Source organism: Hylobates moloch, unplaced genomic scaffold (assembly GCF_009828535.3).
Source record: "Hylobates moloch isolate HMO894 unplaced genomic scaffold, HMol_V3 SCAFFOLD_10, whole genome shotgun sequence".
In the NCBI taxonomy this organism is placed as follows: Eukaryota; Metazoa; Chordata; class Mammalia; order Primates; family Hylobatidae; genus Hylobates; species Hylobates moloch.
In genome coordinates, this window is record NW_026652285.1 from 97,796,929 (window position 1) to 97,821,196 (window position 24,268).

The 24,268-nt window shown below is 39.7% G+C and overlaps 1 protein-coding gene across 4 annotated transcripts in view; it reads right to left on the reverse strand.

The window, feature by feature from the left end:
• MAPKAP1 (MAPK associated protein 1) overlaps positions 1–24,268 on the reverse strand; it is a 265,429-nt gene that overhangs the window by 203,034 nt on the left and 38,127 nt on the right. For all 4 annotated transcript variants that reach the window (XM_058445074.1, XM_032165139.2, XM_032165137.2 and 1 more), the window contains one exon: positions 11,661–11,809. Coding sequence is in view for 3 of the 4 variants with exons in the window: in XM_032165139.2 (XP_032021030.1) it covers positions 11,661–11,809 (149 nt within the window). In the remaining variant the exon portion in view is untranslated. The remainder of the gene's footprint in view (positions 1–11,660; positions 11,810–24,268) is intronic.

A 24,268-nucleotide genomic window follows, 5' to 3' on the forward strand; every position in this document is an offset into this window, starting at 1 on the left:
GTGAAAAGACTAGAGATCTTAGTATTATAAATTCCTGGGATATAATAAATTTAAAACTAATACAGAGGTAGAGGTAGGAGGATTACTTGAGCCCAGGAGACCAGCCTGGACAACATAGCAACACCCTGTCTCTTCAAAACAAAACAAAACAAAACAAAAAACTAATACAATGCCATCAGGAGGCCACGAGTCTCACAAATTTAGCTTCAAAGCCTAGCCATCATTTATCCCTTCCGTGAAGTTTCAGTTTCCTTCTCTGTACCACAGTAACAGTGAGGAATGTTAGGAGGAGTGAAAAAATTACTACATATCAAGTCCATTAGAGGACTTGGTACAAAATAAGACTTAATAAAATGGAGCTATGGTAATAATGATAAAACTTTCCTTAAAAGGGGGCTTAAATCTCATAGGCTAGATTTTATGAATTTTGTTTCTAAACTAAAACAATAACATCATTTAAAAAGACTTGTTTTAAAGCTAGAAACCTAACAAAATAGAAAGAGGAAAAAAAGGTCATCACGGTTGAAAAAAGAACCCAGCAAGTTATTGTTTTGATACCATAATTAGGAAGAGAAAATGAAAGTCAGCAAAACCACAGTTTTAGAAAAGTGGTTATTAGATTTTCTTCTTTCCACAGTGGAAAAAGTCCTTCCTGTTGAAGAAGGCAGTGAAATTTTATCACAGCTATTGCTATTCATAAATCTTATATCTATTTTAATTCAATCTGGCCCTAGCCTCTGAGTCGCTGCACCACAATTTGATTACTATAACCATACTTTTTAACTGCTGTCAGGAAAGACAGCGCCTTATACAAACATCTGCCGGAACACATGCCTGCGTTCTCCAGCATCAGCTTTAAAACACGCTCTGGTGATGAATCTTTATCTGACACTAATACTTTTTAACTTCACACGGACAATTAAAATGAATTGTTGCTAAATGCACATATAACAAATCAATTTAATCTTTGGTTGCATAGCAGCATATTTTGCAAATTTCCTAAACTTACTTTCTTACATGTATCTTTGTCTAGGTGTTAAACTTCAATTTAACAGAAAGTAAAGTGGAAATACTAATAAAACACAGCTCTTATGATACTCCTATGTAGTTGCAAGCCTCAAAGAATAATGACATTTGAAATTTATCACTGCCATTTTTAAAATCTTCCACATTTCTATGTGGAGAGTACCATTCTGGGCTTCATCGTAAGAGTGACCAAAGCTGAATTCCCTGGCCTGTAGGAATACAACTGAAATTCGGACAAACACACCAAGGATAAGAAACTGGCTCAGATCCGAGCGGTAGACAGTATTCATCTACTATTCATCCACAGTGCCCATCACATTTGCTCTCTGGTTTGTTGTTCGTGGTTCTGTTCCTCTGCTCGGTCAGGTGCACCTAATGTCATGGACCACTGTCATAGTCCTCAGCACTGGGCACGATCATTCACGTGAAGTATAGTTTCTCCACTTGATGGCCATATGGCCGCTCTTGTCTTTTAAGTTCCCCGAGGGCAGTCAGCCCCATCTTATTTATCATTGCATGGTACAGAGCTGGTATGCAATAAATGTTTGAAATGAGCCAGTACAGTGTGGGTGCCTAGTAAATAATATATTCGATGGATAGAGATATGTGAATGAATCCACTCTGCACACCAGAAAAATCAATGGAAATAAACAAACATTTGTGAGGCACACACAGATTCTACGTGTGAAAGCATTCCCCTTCCCCAGTCCCAATATCTTTTTTTTTTTTTTTTTTTTTTTTTACATGTAAGGAAGTTAAGGCTTACAAGATGCAATAACTTGCCCAACCCATATAACTGATAAAAAGATCTAAACCAGTCCGTCAGGTTTCAAGTCCACTGCTAAAGGAAAAACTTTTGTTTTTAAATTTAAAAAAATTTCAAATGTTAACTGTTTTTGTTTTCGCCGTAACAATGACTGCAAGAGTCTAGGAAAAAGAGCTGTGGTACTGGAATAGGAGAAAAAGGAGCTGGATACCAGCTCTGCCACACACTAGTGGGGAATCCTTGAGCACATCACTTTCTCTCTCTCAGCCTGTTCCCTCACCTGGAGGTAATACTCCCTAGATCACTGTTCTGTTAGGATAATTAAGAGGAAAGTTCCAATGTATACACAAAAGATTAACTCTTCAAAAGTTGTAGTTTTCCCATCTGTACCCCCCTACATCTCACTGATGTCAATCACCTCCCTAATCACAAAACCCTGGAATCTTAAAGCCAAAAAGAATCCAAGAGGTCATCTAAGCCACTTTCCTGGTTCTAAACATGCAGAAATCAAGGCTCATAAATGAGAGATGACTTGTCCTACATCAGAGAGAAGGAACTGCATGGCCAGGACTAACACTCAAGTCTTCTGATTCCCTGTCAGTGTTCCTTCTAACACATGGCCTAGTAGTCCTGGAAATCAAGTTTCCATTTTGTATGAATGTCATTAATGAAAATAAAAATCTCGGCTGGGCACAGTGGTTCATACCTGTAATCAGCACTTTGGGAGGCCGAGGCAGGCGGATTACCTGGTCAGGAGTTGGAGACCAGCCTGACCAACATGGTGAAACCCCACCTCTACTAAAAATACAAAAATTAGCCAGGCGTGGTGGCACACACCTGTAATCCCAGCTACTTGGGAGGCTGAGGTAGGAGAATCGCTTAAACTCGGGAGGCGGAGGTTGCAGTGAGCCAAGATCACACCACTGCACTCCAGCCTGGGCGACAGAGACTCCGACTCAAAAAAAAAAAATAAGAAAATAAGACTGAGAATTAGAACACTTGGATTCTATGCCCAGCTAGGTGACCCTAGGCTGTCATTTGATTTCTCTGGATAGAGGTCTTCAAGATAGTAAAATCATGGCCTCGTTCTTCGAGGGAGAAGACAATCTCTCCATTGCAAACCATGCAGAGCAAAGTACCCCAAGATGAGAAGGCTGAATGTAAAATGACACCATCCCTAGTCCCCTCCATACCTACAAGGATTGTCTCCTGGGCTAGACCTCAGTGCTTGATATTCATTCCAACCAGATTCCCTCTTCTAACCTGGTAATTAATCAGGTAGTCAGAAGGTAGTACAACAGTAATCTCGTTGTAACAAAAATACGTCCATGTTGTTTACCTCTTAGTCCCCTAACCTCCAACAATTACAGTCAACACGTCTTAAATGACACCTGACATCTGCCTCATTTAAAATTACTCTCTCGAAAATAAAAGAATAAAATTACCCTATCGTTTTCTCCTCTGAATGGCCTGGTCGGGCTGGGCATCTGAGCGCACATCCCTGTCATCTGAGAGGAAGTGACTGATGGAAGAGGAAGTGTTTGGAAGGTGACTAACGTCTGAAGGCAATTCCTTAGCCAGTTTCAAGGCTGGCTGACAAGCGAGAACAAAGAAGAGGCTTTTTGCTCCACTCTCACCTCAAAGAGCACTGCCTCAGATTCCCCAAACACAAACCAGACATACCCCACCTCCCAAAAAGATGTACAGTGTCTTCAAGGACATGGTTACAGTCTATGATCTGTAGTCAGCAGGTCCAAAACAGCTGCCAATGGGTGACAGAGACTCCGTCTCAAAAAAAATAACATAAAATAAGAAAATAAGAATCTCTGAGAATTAGAACACCTGGATTCTATGCCCAGCTAGGTGACCCTAGGCTGTCATTTGATTTCTCTGGATAGAGGTCTTCAAGATAGTAAAATCATGACCTCGTTCTTTGAGGGAGAAGCCCTCTTTCAGTGCTTCCTAATTCAGGGATGGTTTCATTATCCATCCAGCTCCACAAGCCGGACACAGACCAGGAAATCATCCTTCAAACCCCCTTCTAACCCTGTTCTCTAAATACATCATCAAATCCTGCCACTTTTGCCTACTACTAAATATCTCTTGAATTGATTCACTTCATCTTCATCCTAACAAGCAAGCCCAAGTTACCACTCTCTCACCCAGAGCACTGCAAAAAATGTCTTGATTAGTTTCTCTATCCTCACAAACCCTTCTCAGGGATATACTCGGCAGCACAGCCCCAGGGGTCTTTTCAAAACAAATTTGATTACCTCACCTCCCCATTTAAATCCTTGTTCAAGGCTTCCCCGTGCCATGAGGTTAAAGAGAACACCTCTACCCATCATACCTGGTCTTCCCCCAGAGCTTCACCTTTCACCACGATCTACTTCACCCTAGGGCTCCAGTCACACAACTTTCTTTTGGTTCCTCAAAATTGCCAAATTCCCCTTGCCTCAGACCTTCTGTTCCTCCTTTCTCCTCTCCCTTTTCTTAGCTAGTTCTTACTCATCCTTTCACTCTCAGATCAAAAGATTTTAACCCAAGCCTGACAAACATGTTCTTTCCATGGCAAGAGTCTGCCTTCCTTTGAAAAGCCTTAAGCCAGTGGTGAATTCTACCTCATGGAATTTTTAGAAGATGGCTCCACCTCAAAGGAAGCCACCACAGACTGGCAAGGTTCACAGCTAACTGCAGAAATGAGGCCTAGACAGTGAGCTCAGGGTGTAAGAAGTTAGTTTTAAGAACTCAGCATAGAGGATTTAACTTCAGAGTAGAATGCCGAAAACATTTTGTTGTGATTCCTATTTAACTCATTACGAATTGACCATCAAGACAAAAATCCCAATGTCTTCCCTTGGGATTTTCAGTATAACATGAAGCAACAGCAACAGGAGAGAATTAATATAATGGTAAGGAGGAAATAATCTCACAAAGAGATGTCTTTAATGAATTTGATCCTTCTTTTTCAGACACCATCTTGCTCTGTCACCTAGGCTGGAGTGCAGTGGTGCAATCACAGCTCACTGCAGCCTCAACCTCCTGGGCTCAAGTGATCCTTCCGCCTCAGCCTCCCAACATGCTGGGGTTACAGGCATGAGCCACTGTGCCCGGTGATCCTTCTATACCATATACCGGAATACGTAAAAGGTAGTGAATATCTAATCTCCATCTTCTTTTAGAAATAGAATAGACTAACAAAAACTGATCTATGAAAGGAAGACTAGGCCGGGCGCGGTGGCTCACGCTTGTAATCCCAGCACTTTGGGAGGCTGAGGCAGGCGGATCACGAGGTCAGGGGATCGAGACCACAGTGAAACCCCATCTCTACTAAAAATACAAAAAATTTAGCCAGGCATGGTGGCGGGCGCCTGTAGTCCCAGCTACTCGGAGAGGCTGAGGCAGGAGAATGGCGTGAACCCGGGAGGCGGAGCTTGCAGTGAGCCGAGATTGCGCTACTGCGCTCCAGCCTGGGCGACAGAGAGAGACTCCGTCTCAAAAAAAAAAAAGAAAGGAAGACTAGCAAAATACAGTCGCAGTGATAAGTAGCCAAGATAATAACTGCTAAAATCATGTTGAGACTTTTCTTTAAAAAAGTATGTAGGTTGGACGCAGTGGCTCACACCTGTAATCCCAGCACTTTGGGAGGCCGAGGCAGGCAGATCACCTGAGGTCCAGAGTTTGAGACCAGCCTGGCCAACATGGTGAAACCCCATCTCTATTAAAAATTCAAAAATTAGCCAGGTGTGTTGGCAGGCGCCTGTAATCCCAGCTACTCGGGAGGCTGAGGCGGGAGAAATCACTTGAACCTGGGAAGCAGGGGCTGCAGTGAGCTGAGATGTGCGACTGTCTCAAAAAAACAAAACAAAACAAAAGTATGTAAATGAAGCCACTGAACAACTGAGACAGACAGCTCCTAATTCAAAATATAGTCACTCTAGATTTATCTCTTACTGGGCACTAAGCAAGCAAAGCCCTGGAGAACTCTTACTGAAAGGAGCAGTAGTGGACTTCCCGTATTATGCAGCCAACTTCTTTCTTCATTCATGGTTACCCCCGCACCCCCACCAGCTGAGTAGGGGTTGGGGGTAAAGGAGAAGGAAGTAAGGCCAGAAGACCCTTAGGCTCAAGGCCACTGCCTCAGCTCAGGGAGCATTAAGTAAAAGCTGCTTTCTAGAAACATAGCCAACACTAAAAAGCCCAGGCTACTTTTTTTTTTCTTTGGGAAAGAGATCCAGAAGCAAACGTAGTTTAACATATTAGAAGGGACCATTCCCACAAGAATAGCATATTTTCCAAGTTCAGATGAGGTGCCTTTTCCGCTAAGGGCAATTTTTCTTTTTACATGATTTCAATTCGCTGACCTTTTCTGAGTTTGCAACATTTCTCGGTGGCTTCATGCTTTTCTGCAAAGTTTTAAGTGACTTTCTTTGAAGAGAGCTATTTAATGCCAATGACTGTAGAAAACATTTGTTCATAATTATCCAGACATAGACTGGAACAATGCTGAAACAAGAGCAGCATGCAAAAATGTATTTAAGGACTATCATCCCAAAATGCTGCTAAAAGCTATTAACCAGTATGTGTTAATTGCCACAGCATTCATATTAATTTTCACTTCAGGCTCGACATTGTGGAATATTTCCCCTGATACATTTTAAACAAAGTTTAATTTAAGGAACTGCTTCTATCAACACTTATGAAAATTAACAGCCAAGCAATTAGCACTCATGAATTATCCCTTCCCCCATGCTCTCTGCAGCTTCCCTGTTAAAACAGTTTCTAATAGAGAAATGGTTACTTTCTAACAAGTTAACACAATCAAAGTCACAGTTATCTATATGAACCAGAACTGGTTTGCTCTTTCAAGCACTTGTCAAGTCAAACATTCCCCTTATATTTAGAAAACAGTATTAAGCTAACATTTTAGAAACTGCCAAGCGATCACCAATATTGAACCATTTTCTCACCGAAAGTTTAAAAAAAAATAGCCATTCCTCCACCCACCCAAAGGAAGTAATTACTTGTCTCAATCTTCCTAGTGAAGGACCAAAACCCCACTGGACTCCCTGAACTTCAACATGCAGACCATTTTCACCCACTCTGCTGTACTTCTTCTTTATGACACTATTCTAAAATCCTGGCTTTTAAAAACACATTCCCTCTCATTCAATCCTCTCAACCACATAATGAAGTACGTGGAAGAGACCGTCACTGCCCCATCATCAGTGCCCTGTGTCACCCCTTTACAAGAGAAAGCAGCAGAAGTGGGATATTTGTTGAGTGTTTCCTATGTGCTACGTGTCCTGCTAAGCACGTCCTGCTCATTTCATCCTCCTGAGGAAGATACACTGTCATCATTTCTTTCACAGATCAGGACTGGAACTTGTAGAGAAAAAACATTTTTTCCTTCTACCCTTGTAAATGCTTGGCTGAGGCCCCTGTAACAAGAAACAGAGTAACAAAAGACAAGCACACAAATTTATTTAACCTAAATTTTACATGACATAGAGCCTTCATAAGAAAACGAAGACCCAAGAAACCGTTGGTTAAATCTGAGGGTTTTTATATTAAGTTTGACGAAAAGCGGAAAGTCATGTGGAAAATATGATAGGAAAAAGATAGGAAGTAAGTGTTGTAAACTGTGGGGAAATTTAGCAAAGCCTGTTCTTTAAGATTCGTCTTCGGAGATGAGGATGCTCCTTTTCTCTAGGCAGAGGGAGAACACGTCTCACATGAGGGCCTTGTGACCTGCTTAGGGGAGAAGGGCAGGGGAAGATGAGAGTTCTTCCTGCCATTTCTCAAGTTCCTTCAGCTTATGATATTCAATATTCCAAGGTACCACATTTTGGGGTAGTGTGTCCTGAACCCCAAGCTTCATGAGGTTAAGTAGCTAGCCTGAAGTCACACCGTAAGTGGAGCCATGGGGATTTGAACTGAGGCTTTACTACAGAATAGGTCGCTTTATTAAACAACGCTGCCTCTCACTGTGCTAGATGCTTCATCCTAGCATTATCCTATTTGATGGTCTCATGACCCTTGTGAGGAACTCACACCCATCCCCTTTCAGAGGTGAGAAACTGACTGAGATGACACAACTTACTAATCAGTCCTTTTTTTTTTTATTACTAACTGTATTGACAGGAAATGGCTTCTTGAACTTCTGATGGTCTATTAAGGATAATATCTGCAAATGCAATTTGACCAGAATAGTGATAATGTGCTAGGAAAAGAGTCTCAAGAAAGTGATATGGCATAAAATGGATAGGGTTGGACTTCCTTCTTAAAACATAACCTAATCTGAAACAGGTGGAGAAACAGGGCAGAAAATCCACATATTTTGAGGCACTTAAATCAGTGCTGAATGTCTATTGCCTCTCAGCAAAGCCCACTCCCCGATCACCTCAAAGCAACCTCTTGTCACAACCAACAGCTCCCACATCCAGTGAAATCAGAAGGACTGGCACAAGAAGTTTTCCAATTGTCTCAACCTCTAGAATAGAGGTTTTGTGTCACTAACGAGGCTATTCGGGGGTTCCGTTCTCAACAATGCTTAAGAATTCAGGCAGATGGCTGAGGCTGGTTTTGCGGATCTGACCAAAGCATGCCCTAAAACTGCTTGGCAATCAACCTTGAACTTTTTTCAAATGATCAGTAAACAGTTATTGATAATCCAGCCTCTAAAACAGATCACAGACAACATCACCAATTTGCTAAAGAAATAATATGAAAATGATAAACCTGACCCCAAAAATTGTCAAAATTACAATAAGGCACATGCCTAAGTACAGCCTTTCCCTCTCAATTTCATGCCTTAAAAAATTATCAGCCAACCACAATTTTAAAAAGCTTTTTATAAAATTATTAACCAGCTAAAGGAACCAAAAATTACTTGGAAATATTCACTTTAATTTAGCACATTAGCTAAGAGATGCTCACCCTTAGAATCATAAAAACCAACAAGCCGGTTGGCACAAACTGTTAAGAACACTGGATGTGCCTGCTTGACTAAAATGTAATAGTAAAGCCATAGCAAAAGCAAAATCCTTTCTTCAAATCTAACACTAGCTTAATCTTAAGGAGGATTTCACAGCAGTTAGTCTCTTGAGGAAATACATAATTAAGTAGTTTTTTAGCATATTTAATTAGACCCCAAACTCTTCCCTGTCCCCTTCTCTCCCCAATTATGTACTATTTGCCCAAGAGACCTAAGCAACTCAGTTAATTATGTAAATAAGGCAAGAGTTATTCCCAAGAAAAGCATTGTGAATATTTGTAGGGGGAAAAAAAAACTGTACATATTTTAGAGGATTTAACAAATCTTTGTAAAAAAAAAAAAAAAAGGAGTATCAAAATACATAGAAAACCCTTACATTTGAGGCAAAAAGCATGGCATTCCAATGACAAGACAGTGAATCATAAAACAAGACACTCATTTCATTTATTAAATATGAGCCGAATAAAAATAAAATAATTTTAAGTTACAACAGTAACAAAAATTTAGTGCTGAACGTCGGATGATTTATGGGAGGAATCAATCTGGAAATTATTAAGAGTCGAGTCTCACGGAAAAGGCTTTATTATCAAGGGGTTGACATGATCTTAACTCTAGAGGCAGCCATGGTGCTGTTATAACTACTACAATCCCATTATTATGCAATCACAAAATGCTAATTTGATCATTTTGAGGTGTTATTTGAATAGTCATTTTAATTTCTAGGTTACAAAAAGGCTTGACTCAAGTATAATTCTCTATTAATCACTGAGATGTCATTGTATATCATATTGATGCATTTCACAAAGATAAAGAAAGACTAATTTAATATGTACAGTACAATATCCTTCAAATATTAGCCATTTTCATTACATATCTGCCAAATGCATCAATATTAAATAATAGATGAGAACAAGGGTTTAATTGTATTTTAGCAATTGTAATATGTAAGATAATAATACAATAGCATCACATAAGATAGACTTATCAATATCTAAATCTTTCTTAATCAATGCATAATGGTGACTGCTCTGTACTCACATCCTTTGCGGATTACAAATGGACTTGCTATGACAAAAGCATTGAGAGTCTTCAGTGTAAACACACATCTAGCGAGAATAATTCCTTTGTGACTAAGGAGATGGTTTACTTTTTATTTTCCCGCTGGTACTTCAGAAGTTAGATATATACACACCAAGCAGAGTTCACAACCTTGTGACAAATCCAAACCTAAGTAATTAATAATAAAATCTACGGTATAAAGAGAATTCTAGAGTATTTTAAAAGATCTGTGCTATTTTTTGATATAAACACATTATCACACATTAACTATTCCAGAAATTACATCTTCAAACAATGAGGATGGTATCAGGCAATGGAAGCAAATAAATTCCAGCTGCTTATCCTAATCCCAAGAATAACTTCTCACATGTCTAAATGAATCCATTGTAGTATTTTTTTTTAAACCCTATGTAGTCCAACTCGCCATGTTCCAGAGGCTGACATTCCTGTCCCCTGGGGGAACTTCCTTCTCTGTGCTACATTCCACAAAACAGGAGAAAGCAGCAAGGGCAGACAAAAGAGAAGCTTTACATCAATACAGTCTATAACTTACTAAAAGTGCTGTCAGATGTTTTTTGGAGGAAACTTCCAGAGCATATTAAGACCTTTATATTACTTATGCATTTTGTTTCTAGTTTTTACTCTTATCCCCCAGAAACATCAATAACCTCATGTGCCAATGGCCATACATGCTCACTGAAACCTATGGAAACCTGCTGAATTGTAGGAAGCAAAAGTCTTTCGAAGAGAAAACATCTCTGCTCAAAGAGGACAACTGACAGAACCAGCTCATGAAAAAAAGAAAAAAATCAAGCATAAGCAAAAAGCTGTGTGTTTATTAACTGCAATGGCGTTGAAATAAGACAAATTATACACGACACCTCCAGGCAAAGAGCTATCACTCAGCACCCCACACCACTGCCAGACAGCAAACATCATGGCAATAAATACAAAAATCAACCGCTACTGTCTTCTGAACAAGGCCCTGCTCAGGTCAGCACAGAGACACAGGAAGACAGGGGGTTGGGGAAGGGGTGCTGCACATGAAACTAGGATCCACCTGAAATAGTGGCCATGTTTCTAAAAGGAAAACAAACACACTTTGATTTTATAACAGCAAACTGTTAGCACAAACAGGCAAAAAATAAAGTTAGTCTCCATAGCAAATGTCAACATCCCCCTACAGTGAAATACTGAAATGCAAGCAATAGCCTAGAATTCTGAAATGAAACTCAGATCTCAACAATTTCTGCAGTTATAATAATCAGCCAAGACAATGCAAGTTGCCTCCCAGAACCACTTTCAAGGCTTTCCCAATACAATTAGACCTTGATTAATCACAATCTAACTAATCCAACTTCTCAAGTATACTTAGAAGATAAAACGGATTAAAAATATACACATATATATTTCTCTCTCCCTTCCTCCCCCTCCCCTTTCTCTCATATATATATATATATATATATATAAACATATGTATATACATATATACACACACACACACACACACACATATATGTGTTGGGAGGATTAAAATACAACAGTCCTGAGATATCTATACACAGAGAAAGAGAGAATGAAAGAGCATAGGACTGTTTTTGTTTTAATCCTCCCAAATATATTACTGTGGAAACAACACTGAAACCAAATTCATACCTTTACATCAACAGTCTTAGAAAATGTAAGTGACATTCTGTAACTGTCAACTGATATTCTACGAAGCATTTCTGAAACCCTAAATCTAATAATAATACCAACAACTCCACTCAATTACAGTTTTACTTAAAGGGACAAAGTCTCATTTTTACTTACCTTGCCATCAAATTTGGAATACTCGTTAAAGGGGTTATTCAGCTGCAGAGGGCACTGTTCTAGGCGTACAGATAATATTGACTGCTTCCCAGAAATTGGAGGCTTCTCTTTGAGAGATTTTTTTTCAAACAGTGACTTTAACTCCTGGGCTGTGATACAAGAGGAAGAAAAACATCTTTGTGATTACATGGAGACAATTTGTCCACCTTCCCTAAAAAGTCTTCCTTAGAACCTTAAGGAAGGAGCACCCAGAGACATGTTCAGGTTGGATGTATGCAGAAAGCCCCACAATATACTGTGCACTGAAAAGGCAGAGCACGGAAGAACGTGCAGGCCAGGATAGTCAATTTGGAAAGAGAAGGGGTTAAGGGAGGAGGGAGAATCAGACAAAGTAACAAAGGAGCCATTTTATAAGAAGAGCACTCACAGCCAGGAGACCTGAGCTTTGGCCCAGCTTTGCTACTAACAGCAAGCTATGTGATAATGGACACTTCTCTAAACCTCTCTGGGCTTGTCAAACTAGAAAATCTCAAAGATCTCTCCTGCCTGTAATATTATGTGATTTTGGAATTCTAGTTCTTCAAAGTCAAGATCTACATATTAATCCTCTAACACTCTCCAGTTGCACCTTGCACAAACTCTTGATGCCAAAGATGAAGAGGAGAAAAAGAGAAAGGATATTTATAATAACAGTAGCTAACATTTATTGCTGCTTGGCCTTTTGGCTAAGATCAAGTGTAGTAACAGTAGCTAACATTTATTTAGCAAGTCAATATATCTCATTTAATCGTTATAACAAGCCTATGAGGTAGATACTAGCGTTATCTCAGATGTGTCAATGTGGAAACAAGCTTAGAATATTTTGATTAGCCCTGGACCACACAGCTAATAAGTAACAGAACTAGAATTTGCACCTGACCAAGGCTCTTATACATTAGGACACTAATGAACAAGGTAGACACTGAATAAATTTTGTTGCATGAATGAATGATTGAAATAATTCAGATTAAAATTATTAAATCTGAATTATTATTCATTAGTGAACCAAGACAAGTTCTGTAACTTTTCAAAGATCATTTAATTCTCTAAATCAACTGGAATATCAATCAAGGTGGCGGTAGCTAGATAAATGGCTATGAGGAAATGTCCACACTTAAAGTTTTTAAATAAATTAATCTGAGACTTTAAAATCTGCAATAGACATGTTCAACCCCATTCCACTTTAGCATAGTCAAATTAAACCAAGAGAGAGAACAGAACTCCAAAACAGTCACTTAGAACTTTCAAAAAAAAAAATGTAACTGCAGCTGGGCACCGTGGCTCAAACCTGTAATCCCAGCACTTTGGAAAGGCAAGGTGGGAGGCTCACTTGAGCACAGGAGTTCGACATAATAAACATATTAAACACAGATTTGAAGAGGAATTAGACTATAATTCAATTAAAGTAATATTTTAAATATGGGAAGTACTTTTCTACCTGCAATCTATTACCAGTTTCATGGTTACAATTGGGAAAGAAATGATCCTTTATTAAGCATCTATTATGAGCCAGGATCAATAGTAGGTATTTTCCTCACCTGGCACAGTCAGTCTTCACAGATCCTAAGAGAGATGTTACTACTAGCTCCATGAAGAAACTGAGGAATCCCAAACACAAGTAATGGATAGATTTCACACAGCTGTTACCAATAGGGTTAGGTGCAATGTGATGCTATGATTAACCATTCTCAGACATTCACACTCAGACCTCTCTCCTCAACCTAACACCTCCTCCCCTCTTCCTCCTTTGTCGAGGCTTGGAGAACAGAAACAACCAAAGAGAACTTTTGCATGCTCTCATCTGCTCTTCTATCTGCCTGTCCTCCTATTACCATGGATGAATTCCCTCTGCCCTTACCTTAGGCCAGCCCTTCCCTTGTGCACTAAATCCCATCCCTCTTGCCAACTCATGAACAGCTCTCCAGCAATTCTCTTCTCTCTCTTCCATTGTCAATTTTTCTCTCACTGAAGTAGTCACATCAGCACACAGTACTGAAACACTGCTCATTAAAAAAAAAAAAAAATCCTCTCTCTATCCCATACTCCCTCCCTTCTGGTTACTACCATATTTTTCTGCTTCTTAAAATGTCTGTCTATATTCTTCCTGTCCAGTCCCTCCACTTCCATTCAATCAAATCTACTCCAAGCAGGCATATTCAGGCCACACTACTCCACCAAAGCAGCTTTCATCAAGGTCACCAATGATCCCTTTGTTGCTAAATCTGTTGGTCAATTTTTAATCCTCATCTTACAAGATGTCTTGGTAGCATTTGACACAGTTCCTCACTCCCTCCTGTTTTAACATTTTTTTCACTTGCTCCCCAGGACTCCACTCTATCTGGCTTTGATACTCTCAGGCTACTTCTTCTCGGTCCCTCTGCTGATTCATCTCATTTCCCCCTTGAATCACTGGCATTTCCCAAGGCACAGCACTTGGACCTCTTCTCAATCTACATTCACACCACTGGTGATCTCATCCAGTCGTATGCTTTTAAATACCATCTATAAGGGGTAAAACTAAATTGTGGTGACATAAATCAGAACAATGCTTGCCTCTGGGGAGTGAAATGACTAAAAAGGGGCACCAGGGAACTTTTTTGGGGTGACAGAATTGCTCCATACTTGTCTGGGATGCTAGTTATATAAATGTATATGTCTGTCAAAAGTTCTTGAGCTGTACATTTAATATCTGTACATTTCACTATATGTAAAGCATACCTCAAAAAAAGTAAATAAATAAAAAGGGAAACCCCAAGTAAGTATCTTCTACATGCTAGTACCTCTCAATGGTTATTTCTAACCCCAAACACTCCCTGAAATTATAGACCTCCAACTTTCTACTGGGCACTTTCACTTGGATGTCCACCAGGCACCTCAAGTGTTACTTATTCGTAACCAAACTCTTGATCTTTCCCCAAAGCTCCCACTCCCACAGTCTCCTCAGTTAATGGCAGTTCAGTTCTATTAGGCCAAAAACTTGGGGGTCCTCCTAACTTCTTACATCCTACCCATCAACCAACACTTCAAAAGCTATTCAGAACCATGGCAACCGCTAGCAACGCTGTATTATCATCACCTTAAAACCCGCTTTACTGTTTCTGCCCTTGCCTCCTCATCCCAACCCTTGTTCCTTCCTGACACAGCCGCCAATACGAGTCTTTTAAAATACAAGTTACAAACTTCAGAATGAGGAGAAAAATTGATAAATCTGACCACATGAAAAGGAAACACTTTTGTATGGGAAAAAAGTAAAAAGACAAATGATAAATTAGGAAAGAATAAAGGTCAATATTCCTAATATGTAAATATTCTAAAAGTAAAGAAGACACTGAACAACACACATAGAAAAATAAGACAAAAATATGGAATGTTCACAGAAAAAGAAATGTAAACAGCTCTTAAATGGAAAGATTCTCAACCACATTCATAAGAGATTTGCAAATTAAAACTACATTTCATCAGATTGGCAAAAATCTAAAGATTTGAGGCTCTGAGGACATAGACACTCTATAAAACAGCGAAAGTCCTATGGGAATTTCCTATCAAGGAAAATCACATCTTCATTTACCCTCTGACCCAACAATACCACTTAGATACACTGGTAAAACAAAACTTTAAAAAATATGCATAAAACTATTCCCTGCAGTGCCATTTGCAAAAGCAAAGCCTGAAAACAAACAAACATCCCTCACCAGGGCATGGGTTGGCACTGGTACATCCGTACCACAGAGTATTATGCAGCTGTAAAATGGAATGAAGTTTATCTCTATATATTGCTCCAGAAAAATCCTCGGAATATATTACTAAATGAAAAAAGTATTGTACAAAACAGTATGTATAGTATGCTATCTTTAATCTAAAAAGAGGATACAAATATAAATATGCTTACATATAGTTTTAAACAGACAAAAAACCTTTTTAAAAATGACTATAAAAGAGTGAAGGGAACAGAAAGTGAAGCTAGATTTCTCTGACTTTATCTTGCTTTATGTTTCTGACTTTGAAGCCATGTCAATGTTTTAAATAATTATAAAAGAAAATTAAAAGCATAACCTCTAAAAACAAAGGCAAAATGAAATACATGAACCTAAGTATAATAATGACTTGGCAGATTAACTACAAAGAGGGGAATTATTTTAAATAACTTTGTTACCCAGCAAATGACCCAATTTCTTCAACAAATAAATTATAAGAAAAAAGTGAAAGAGAAGCTATAGATTGAAAAATGAGACATTAACCAAAGTAGTAGATGGATCTTAGATCCAACCATGAACAAACCAATAGGGAAAAAATAAAAATTTGAGATGATTAGGGAAATATGAACAATTGGATATTTAATAATATTAAATAATTGTTTCTTGGCCAGGCACTGTGGCACACGACTGTAATTCCAGCACTTCGGGAGGCCAAGATGGGCAGATCACTTGAGCCCAGGAGTTCAAGACCAGCCTGGACAACATGGCAAAATCCCATCTCTACAAAATATGCAAAAATTAGCCAGGAATGGTGACATGTGCCTGTAGTCCCAGCTGCTTGGAAGGCTGAGGAGGAAGAATCACTTGAACCCAGGAGGTTGAGGTTGTAGTGAGCCATGTTCATGCCACTGCATTCTAGCCCCAGTGAGAGTGCAAGACCCTGTTTCAAAACAAAAATGTTTTTTCTGACCGGGCACGGTGGCTCACGCCTGTAATCCCAGCACTTTGGGAGGCCGAGGTGGGTGGATCACGAGGTCAGGAGATCGAGACCATCCTGGCTAAGAGAGTGAAGCCCTGTCTCTACTAAAAATACAAAAAATTAGCCGGGCGTGGTGGCAGGTGCCTGTAGTCCCAGCTACTTGGGAGGCTGAGGCAGGTGAATGGCGTGAACCCAGGAGGCGGAGCTTGCAGTGAGCCGAGATTGTGCCACTGCACTCCAGCCTGGGCGACAGAGCGAGACTCCGTCTCAAAAAAAATAAAATAAAAATAAAATTTTTCTTTATATTATAAAGAAATTATTTTAAATGTTTTTCAATGTAATTATTAAACATTTCTTTATAATAATTAACATAAATAATTTTAAATGATATAAAGAATATTAAAATAATATTAGTTTTTTGGAGAGTAGTAGTGCCACAGTTTTATTATGTGTTAAAAATACAAAGTATTTAGGTACGAAATTATATAGTAGCTGGGATTTGCTTAAAAATAATCTGGGAGGGCTGGTCGTAAAATGTATAAATCAAACAGGACCAGCCATGTACTGTTTATTGTTGAAGCTGGCAGATGAGTGAAGGGAGTTCATTAAACCATTCTCTCTACTTCTGTGTATGTCTGAAATTTTCTACAATAAAAAGGTTTTTTTTAAGGAAATTTAAACTGGGGGAAAAGAAGTCACATATCACATCACTACTCTGATCAAATCACCTCAGAGAAAAAATACAATTCCTTACCAGACCCTCCATAAGTAGGAACCCCACTACTGACTTCTCTGATCCCACTCTTCCCGTGCTTACTGTGCTCTAACCAACAGGCATCCTTCCTTGTTATTCTATTTTTTGAATACACCAGGCACGTTTCTGCCTCAGAATCTTTGCACTTGCTATTTCCTCCTCTTAGAACACTCATCTCCCGATATATGCATGACTCACTCCTCCACTTCCTTTAGATCTCTGCTCAAACAGTACCTTTCTAATGAGCCCTTCCTTGGCCACCCTACACAAAATAGCAAAATTCTCTGCCTAGGATTCCTTATCCCCCTTACCTGGCTATATTCTTCTCCACGCCATTTATCCATTCTGGCATATTATCTTTACTGTTTATCTACCCCCAATCGAATATAAGCCCCATGAAGACAAGGACTTTGTCTTGTTCACTATTTGTTGAAGGAATAATTTATTATTTTTTAATAATAAATATTTGTTGAATGAATAACTCTGGACCAGAGAATTAGAAAAAGTTGCTGGGGTAGGGTATAGGAAGGGAGGACAGAGAGAGAGCAGATGGGTAGAAAGAAGCCAAGACAAGATGGGGGAAGTCATGAGAGCCCTTCCTTCTGGTTCCAAGCCATTCATCAGGCAGACTATACTTCTTGAAAGCCCTCCTTCAAGTCGCTTTTTGTTATTTGCAACTAAAAAGTCCTAACCGATATAAACAGTTGGACTTCACCAACAAACACAAAACTAAAAAAATACATAGCCTGGAAATTTAATTATCATCAGCTTTATGAAAAAGCACACACTATAGCATTCAGAAGATGAGAATGTGTATTAGAACCTAAGCATGGAACATATTAGAACTATAAGGATTTAGGGAGCGGTGGGATACAAAACAAATATATTAAAATAACAGATTTTGGCCAGGTGTGGTGGCTCACACCTGTAATCCCGGCACTCTGGGAGGCCAAGGCAGGTGGATTACCTGATGTCAGGAGTTCGAGACCAGCCTGGCCAACATGGTGAAACCCTGTCTCTACCAAAAATACGAAAATTAGCTGGGCGTGGTGGTGGGCACCTGTAATCCCAGCTACTTGGAGGACTGAGGCAGGAGAATCACTTGAACCTTGGAGGCGAAGGTTGCAGTGAGCCGAGATCATGCTACTGCACTCCAGCCTGGGCAGTAACAGTAAAACTCCGTCTCAAAAATAAAAAATAAAAATAAAAATAAAATAACAGATTTATTTACAAAAGACCAATAACAAAGTTATGAGGAAGAATGTCCTATTTATCATGGTAGGCTGGGCGTGGTGGCTCATGCCTGTAATCCCAGCACTTTGGAAGGCTGAGGCGAGAAGATCACTTGAGGTCAGGAGTTTGAGACCAGCCTGGCCAACGTGGTGAAACCCCGTCTCTACTAAAAATACAAAAATTAGCCGGGTGTGTTGGCATGTGCCTGATGTTCCAGCTATTCAGGAGGCTGAGGCATGAGAATAGCTCAAACATGGGAGGTGGAGGTTACAGTGAGCCGAGGTCGCACCGCTGCAATCCAGCCTTGGCGACAAAGCGAGACTCCATCTCAAAAAAACAAAATAAAAATACAATGGTAACACAAAATATGTGGAAATAATGTTAATAAGAAATGTAAAAGTGTGGGATCTATATGGAGATAACCACAACATTTTATCTTTATGAACTACTTGTATGCACAAAAAATACAAAAAAGATCATATGAAATATGATTTGAGGTTGGGCATGGTGGCTCACACCTGTAATCCCAGCACTTTAGGAGGCCAAGGCAGGAGGATTGCTTGAGTCAAGGAGTTTAAGACCAGCCTCGGCAACACAGGGAGACCCTCCATCTACAAAATATTGTAAAAATTGGCCAGGCATGGTAGCATGCACCTGTGTGGCATAGTTACTTGAGAGACTGAGGCAGGAGGATTGCTTGGGCCCAGGAGGTCAAGGCTGCAGTGAGTCATGATCATGCCACTGCACTCCAGCTTGGGTGACAGAGCGAGACCCTGTGTCAAAATATATATCTATATATTTTTATATTAAATATTGAATAGTTTAAAATATATATATTCACATGTATAAATGAAATCTAAAATAAATACATCAAAATGGTAACAACAGCAGTTGCCTCTGGATGTGAGATTACTGGTAGCTTATTTTCATTTTTAATTTTTTTTCTACACAATTTCTTTTTTTGCTTTTTGAGATAGGGTCACCCTCTGTTGCCCAGGCTGGAGTGCTGTGGTGCCCCCATGGCTCACTGCAGCCTTGATGTCCTGGGCTCAAGTGATCCTCCCATCTCAACCTCCTGAGTAGCTGGGACTACAGGAGCATGCCACTATGCCCAGCTAATTATGTGTGTGTGTGTGTGTGTGTGTGTGTGTGTATGTGTGTGTGTAGACGGGATCTCACTATGTTGCTAGGGCTGGCCTCGAACTCTTGGGCTCAAGTGATCCTCCTGCCTTGGCCTCTCCAAGTGCTAGGATTACAGGCATGAGCCACTGTACCTGAATTTTTTTTTTTTTTTTTTTTAACATAGAGGGTTTGGCAACTTCCCCAAACTCTGGCTATAGCTGACAGAGAAGGAAAGGAATAAGACAGCTAGGCACGGTGGCTCACACCTGTAATCCCAGCACTTCGGGAGGCCAAGGCAGGCAGATCACCTGAGGTCAGGAGTTTGAGACCAGCCTGGCCAACATGGTCAAATTCCGTCTCTACTAAAAATAGAAAAATTAGCCAGGCATGGTGGCAGGTGCCTGTAATCCCAGCTACTTGGGAGGCTGAGGCAGGAGAATCATTTTAATCTGGGAGGCGGAGGTTGCAGTGGGCAGAGATCATGCCGCTGCACTCCAGCCTGGGCGACAAAGCAAGACTCAGTCTCAAAAAAAAAAAGAAAAAAAACGGAACAAGAGGACACCAAAGACTCCTCAATACCCAAAGCTTCAGAAGCAGCTTTCTGCCAATGATATTGGAGGGAGCAGAGCAGAGTAGAAAGACTAAAACTTTGGGGTCAAACTGTCCAGGAGGTGAATTCTGGCTTCACCACTTACTACTTATAAGTAACTCCTCTCACTTGTAAAAGAGACATACTAACAGCTAATTTACTGGCTTTGAATGAAGACTAAATAGGCCAGGCACAGTGGCTCACACCTGTAGTCCCAACACTTTGGGAGGCTGAGGCGGGCGGATCACATGAGGCCAGGAGTTCAAGATCAGCCTGGCCAACATGACAAACCCTGTCTCTACTAAAAATGTTTTTTAAAAAATTAGCCAAGCATGGTGGCACACGCCTGTAATCCTAGCCACTAGGGAGGCTGAGGCACAAGAATTGTGTGAACCCCAGAGGCGGATGTCACAGTGAGCCAAAACTGTGCCACTGCACTCCATCCACCCAGGGTGACAAAAGGAGACTCAGTCTCAAAAACAAACAAAAAAGAAATAAATAAACTTAGTGGCTAACATACTATATACCCTGAGCTCATTACTCATCAGAATCACCCAGGGACCTTTTGAAAACCGTAACTTACCCTTAAGAAAGTTCTTTGTAATTCTCCCCACCCTTGAGAATGTACTTTGTGAGAACCACCCCCTGCCCCCAAAACATTGCTCTTAACTCCACCGCCTATCTCAAAACCTATAAGAACTAATGATAATCCCACCACCCTTTGCTGACTCTCTGGAACTCAGCCCGTCTGCACCCAGGTGAAATAAACAGCCTTGTTGCTCAAAAAAAAAAAAAAAAAACTTTGTGGGCCCCAACCCCCATCTACTAAATCAAGAATTCCATAGGTGAGGCCTAGAAATTTATAGGGAATGTTATTATAACATGCACTTTTGGATGCATTTCTGATTTTTATACCTCCAATGTATTTGGGAATCATTACTTAGGAAACCAATAATAGAAGTTACATAAAACTTCACGTACATGTAAATAATTGATATAAATAAGCTACATTGTTGTTTTGCATTATTATTTAACTTCATGCATAAGAAGCCTTATTTGCCAATTAGACTTCGAACTTCTTGAGGAGAGGATTCATGTAGTCCTCCTAGCACTCAGCACAGAATTATTAGGCACACAGGAGTTATGAAAGAAATACTTGTTAAATGATTCAATGAGTAAGGGTAATAACTAATTATGTAAAGAATAAAATACCAATACCATTTTAAAATAATAAAATTAAAGATATTTGGATCTTAATACGACATTATTCCTAACAAAGCACACTTCTGATGATACCATCTTCTTATCTATCCATGCAGTTTTGGTTACAGGAATATTACAAGGATCTTACTCTAAGGTATTTCATTTATCATGTGGTCTCATGGCACATGGATCAGTAAGTTCATAAAGAACTGAGGTATGGATTAGATGGTCTCCACAAACCCTCTATCTCTTCTATGAAAAGGCTGCCCTTATGCTGTGTCTTAAAGGATAAACTGGATGTTGACAGAATAATTGTGGAAGAAGAATACTTCCAGGGAGGTCATCCTATTTAGAATGATGATCCTTCTAGTGGGGAATGAAATAAAACAAAGATAAGAAAAACAAATGAAAGGATTTTAGCAAAGCATAAATAATAGAAAAAGAATGAGGGAATGAAGTTGGGTATGGTGGCATGTGCCTGTAGTCCTAGCTCCTCAGGAGGTTGAGGCACTTGAATCCAGAGTTTGAGGCCAGCCAATTACCCGTCAAAAATTCTCAATAAAGATCAAAAAGATTTAGATGTGGCATTTCTTGCTGAGAGAGTACGTCTGTTGGAGATGTATAAAAATAGGATGGCTGCTCAGTTTGCCAGGTAGACATTTAGTGGACTGCTGATTCCACTTTTCTAACATGCTTCAATACACCCAGAATGCCAAGCTGTGGTTTAATGATAGGACCCAGCCTAAGGGAGAATCCAAAGACATTCTTTTGTGCATTGATGAGTTTCACTCTAACCATCAGGAATGACTACCAGGCAGGCTGCTGGTCTGGCCAGAATCAGGGAATAACAGTTCAAGCATGAACATACACATTAAAGAGCTTCTCCAGAAGTAAGACCACAGGCTCAATTATCAAAATCCGTGAGACACAGAAAAGAGAGGGAAGGAAACTGAAGGAGAGAAGTATAAGAAGTACATGTCTACAATGGACAGTATGGTTACAAATGAAAGCAAAAGGTGACATAACTATTTCTCCAGCATATTCTGTGAAACAATGAACAAAAATTAAAGTAGATTAGACTTTAAAAAATAAGTAGGGGAGCAAATAAAATCCTCTATTTATTAGATGTATCGAAATTTAAGCTGAAGAACTTACTTCTCACATTGTAAAGGGACTCATGCACCTACATTTGATGTACTCTATTCACCGCATTTTCGGGTTGGAGACAATCTCGCTCTGTTGCCCAGGCTGAAGTGCACTGGCGTGATTTTAGCTCTCTGCAACCTCCGCCTCCCAGGTTCAAGCAATTCTCATGCCTCCGCCTCCTGAGTAGCTAGAATTACAGGCACACACCACCACGCCCAGCTAATTCTTATATTTTTAGTAGAGACAGGGTTTCGCCATGTTGGCCAGGCTGATCTTAAAACTCCTGACCTCAAGTGATCTGCCTGCCTCCTGGCTAATTTTTTGTATTTTTAGTAGAAATGGGGTTTCACCATGTTGGCCAGGCTGGCTTCAAACTCCTGGCCTCAAGTGATCTGCCACCTTGGCCTCCAAAAGTGTTGGAATTACAGGTGTGAGCCACAGTGCCTGGCCTCACTGTGTGTTTTATTTAAATTTTTTAAGATATGGAAGTGAAGAAGGCAAATAAAGGGTGGCTGGAGAGACAGAGGAGCTTAAATAAACTGGCTCTGTATTCATTGATCAAGAAGAGATTAATAAGAACTGCATTAAGATATATAAAAAATTTGAAGAAAGTGAATAAGATAAGTGATATAAAGTATTTTCAAGTTTGTATTAAATACAACAAAGAGAAACATTAACTGGATCAACAGAAGGGGCTAGCCTAGTGAGATTTTGAAAGTATTCAGAGTAAAACTAAAGAGAAATTCAAGAAGAACGACTGCATTCAAGGAAGTCAGAATGAGATATAAGGAAAAAAAACAAGTAATTGGGACTTCTGGTTCTACACAGTCATCACTTAGTAGCAGCCATGAAGAAAATCATACCTACTAAGGATACTTGAGTTTATAATTATAGTAGGAGAAATCAAGAAGCACTTTACAGAGTGATTTAGTGCAGAGAGACTGGCCTTTATATGCAGGCAGAGCTGGATACAATGGATCTCATTATCACACTACCCTCCATGTTGGGTAACTTTGGCAAGTTCATCAAATCCCTGAGCCTTTGTCTTATCTGTAAACAATAGCAACAATACCTACACCTTGCAAGATCACTGCAATAGAGGTAATGCATGTAAAGTACCTAGTAGAGAACCAGGTAGAGGCTGCTATTAGCATAATAAACCTTAATATTATTAGTCTTATAATTATTGTGTAACAATGGAGCCAATCCACAAATATTTATTAGGTGTCTATTACATGCCAATATGATATTGGGAGGTGCTGGGAGGATACAGAAGACAGACTGCAGATATTTCTTTTAAAGGAGAAAAAAAAAAGAGACAAGTCTAGGAAACATGATATAACCATTATAAAATATTTTAATAGCATTTTATTTCTGAAATTGTTTTTTTCCCCAAGTCTTTTCTTCTTGCTGAGACTGAAGCTTTAAAAGTATATAATATGGCCAGCCTTTATACACATACTATATGAAAATATACTGCAAATGCTAATAATACCAGCCAACATAATGGTTTTTACACTAAGGAAAAAGAATCTGCATATATGCAAAAAAGACTGTTACTAGACCCACTAATGGGGCAAGGGAAAGTCTAGGTTGGAACTGCCAAGAGAAATCTGTAACCTAGAAGCTCATCCAAAATATCACAGGGGCTGGGCGCAGTGGCTCACGCCTATAATCCCAGCACTTTGGGAAGCCAAGGCAGGTGGATCACTTGAGGTCAGGAGCTCGAGACTAGCCTGGCATGGTGAAACCCCATCTCTACTAAAAATACAAAACTTAGCCAGGTATGGTGGTACGTACCTGTAGTCCCAGCTACTTGGGAGGCTGAGGCAGGAGAATCGCTTGAAT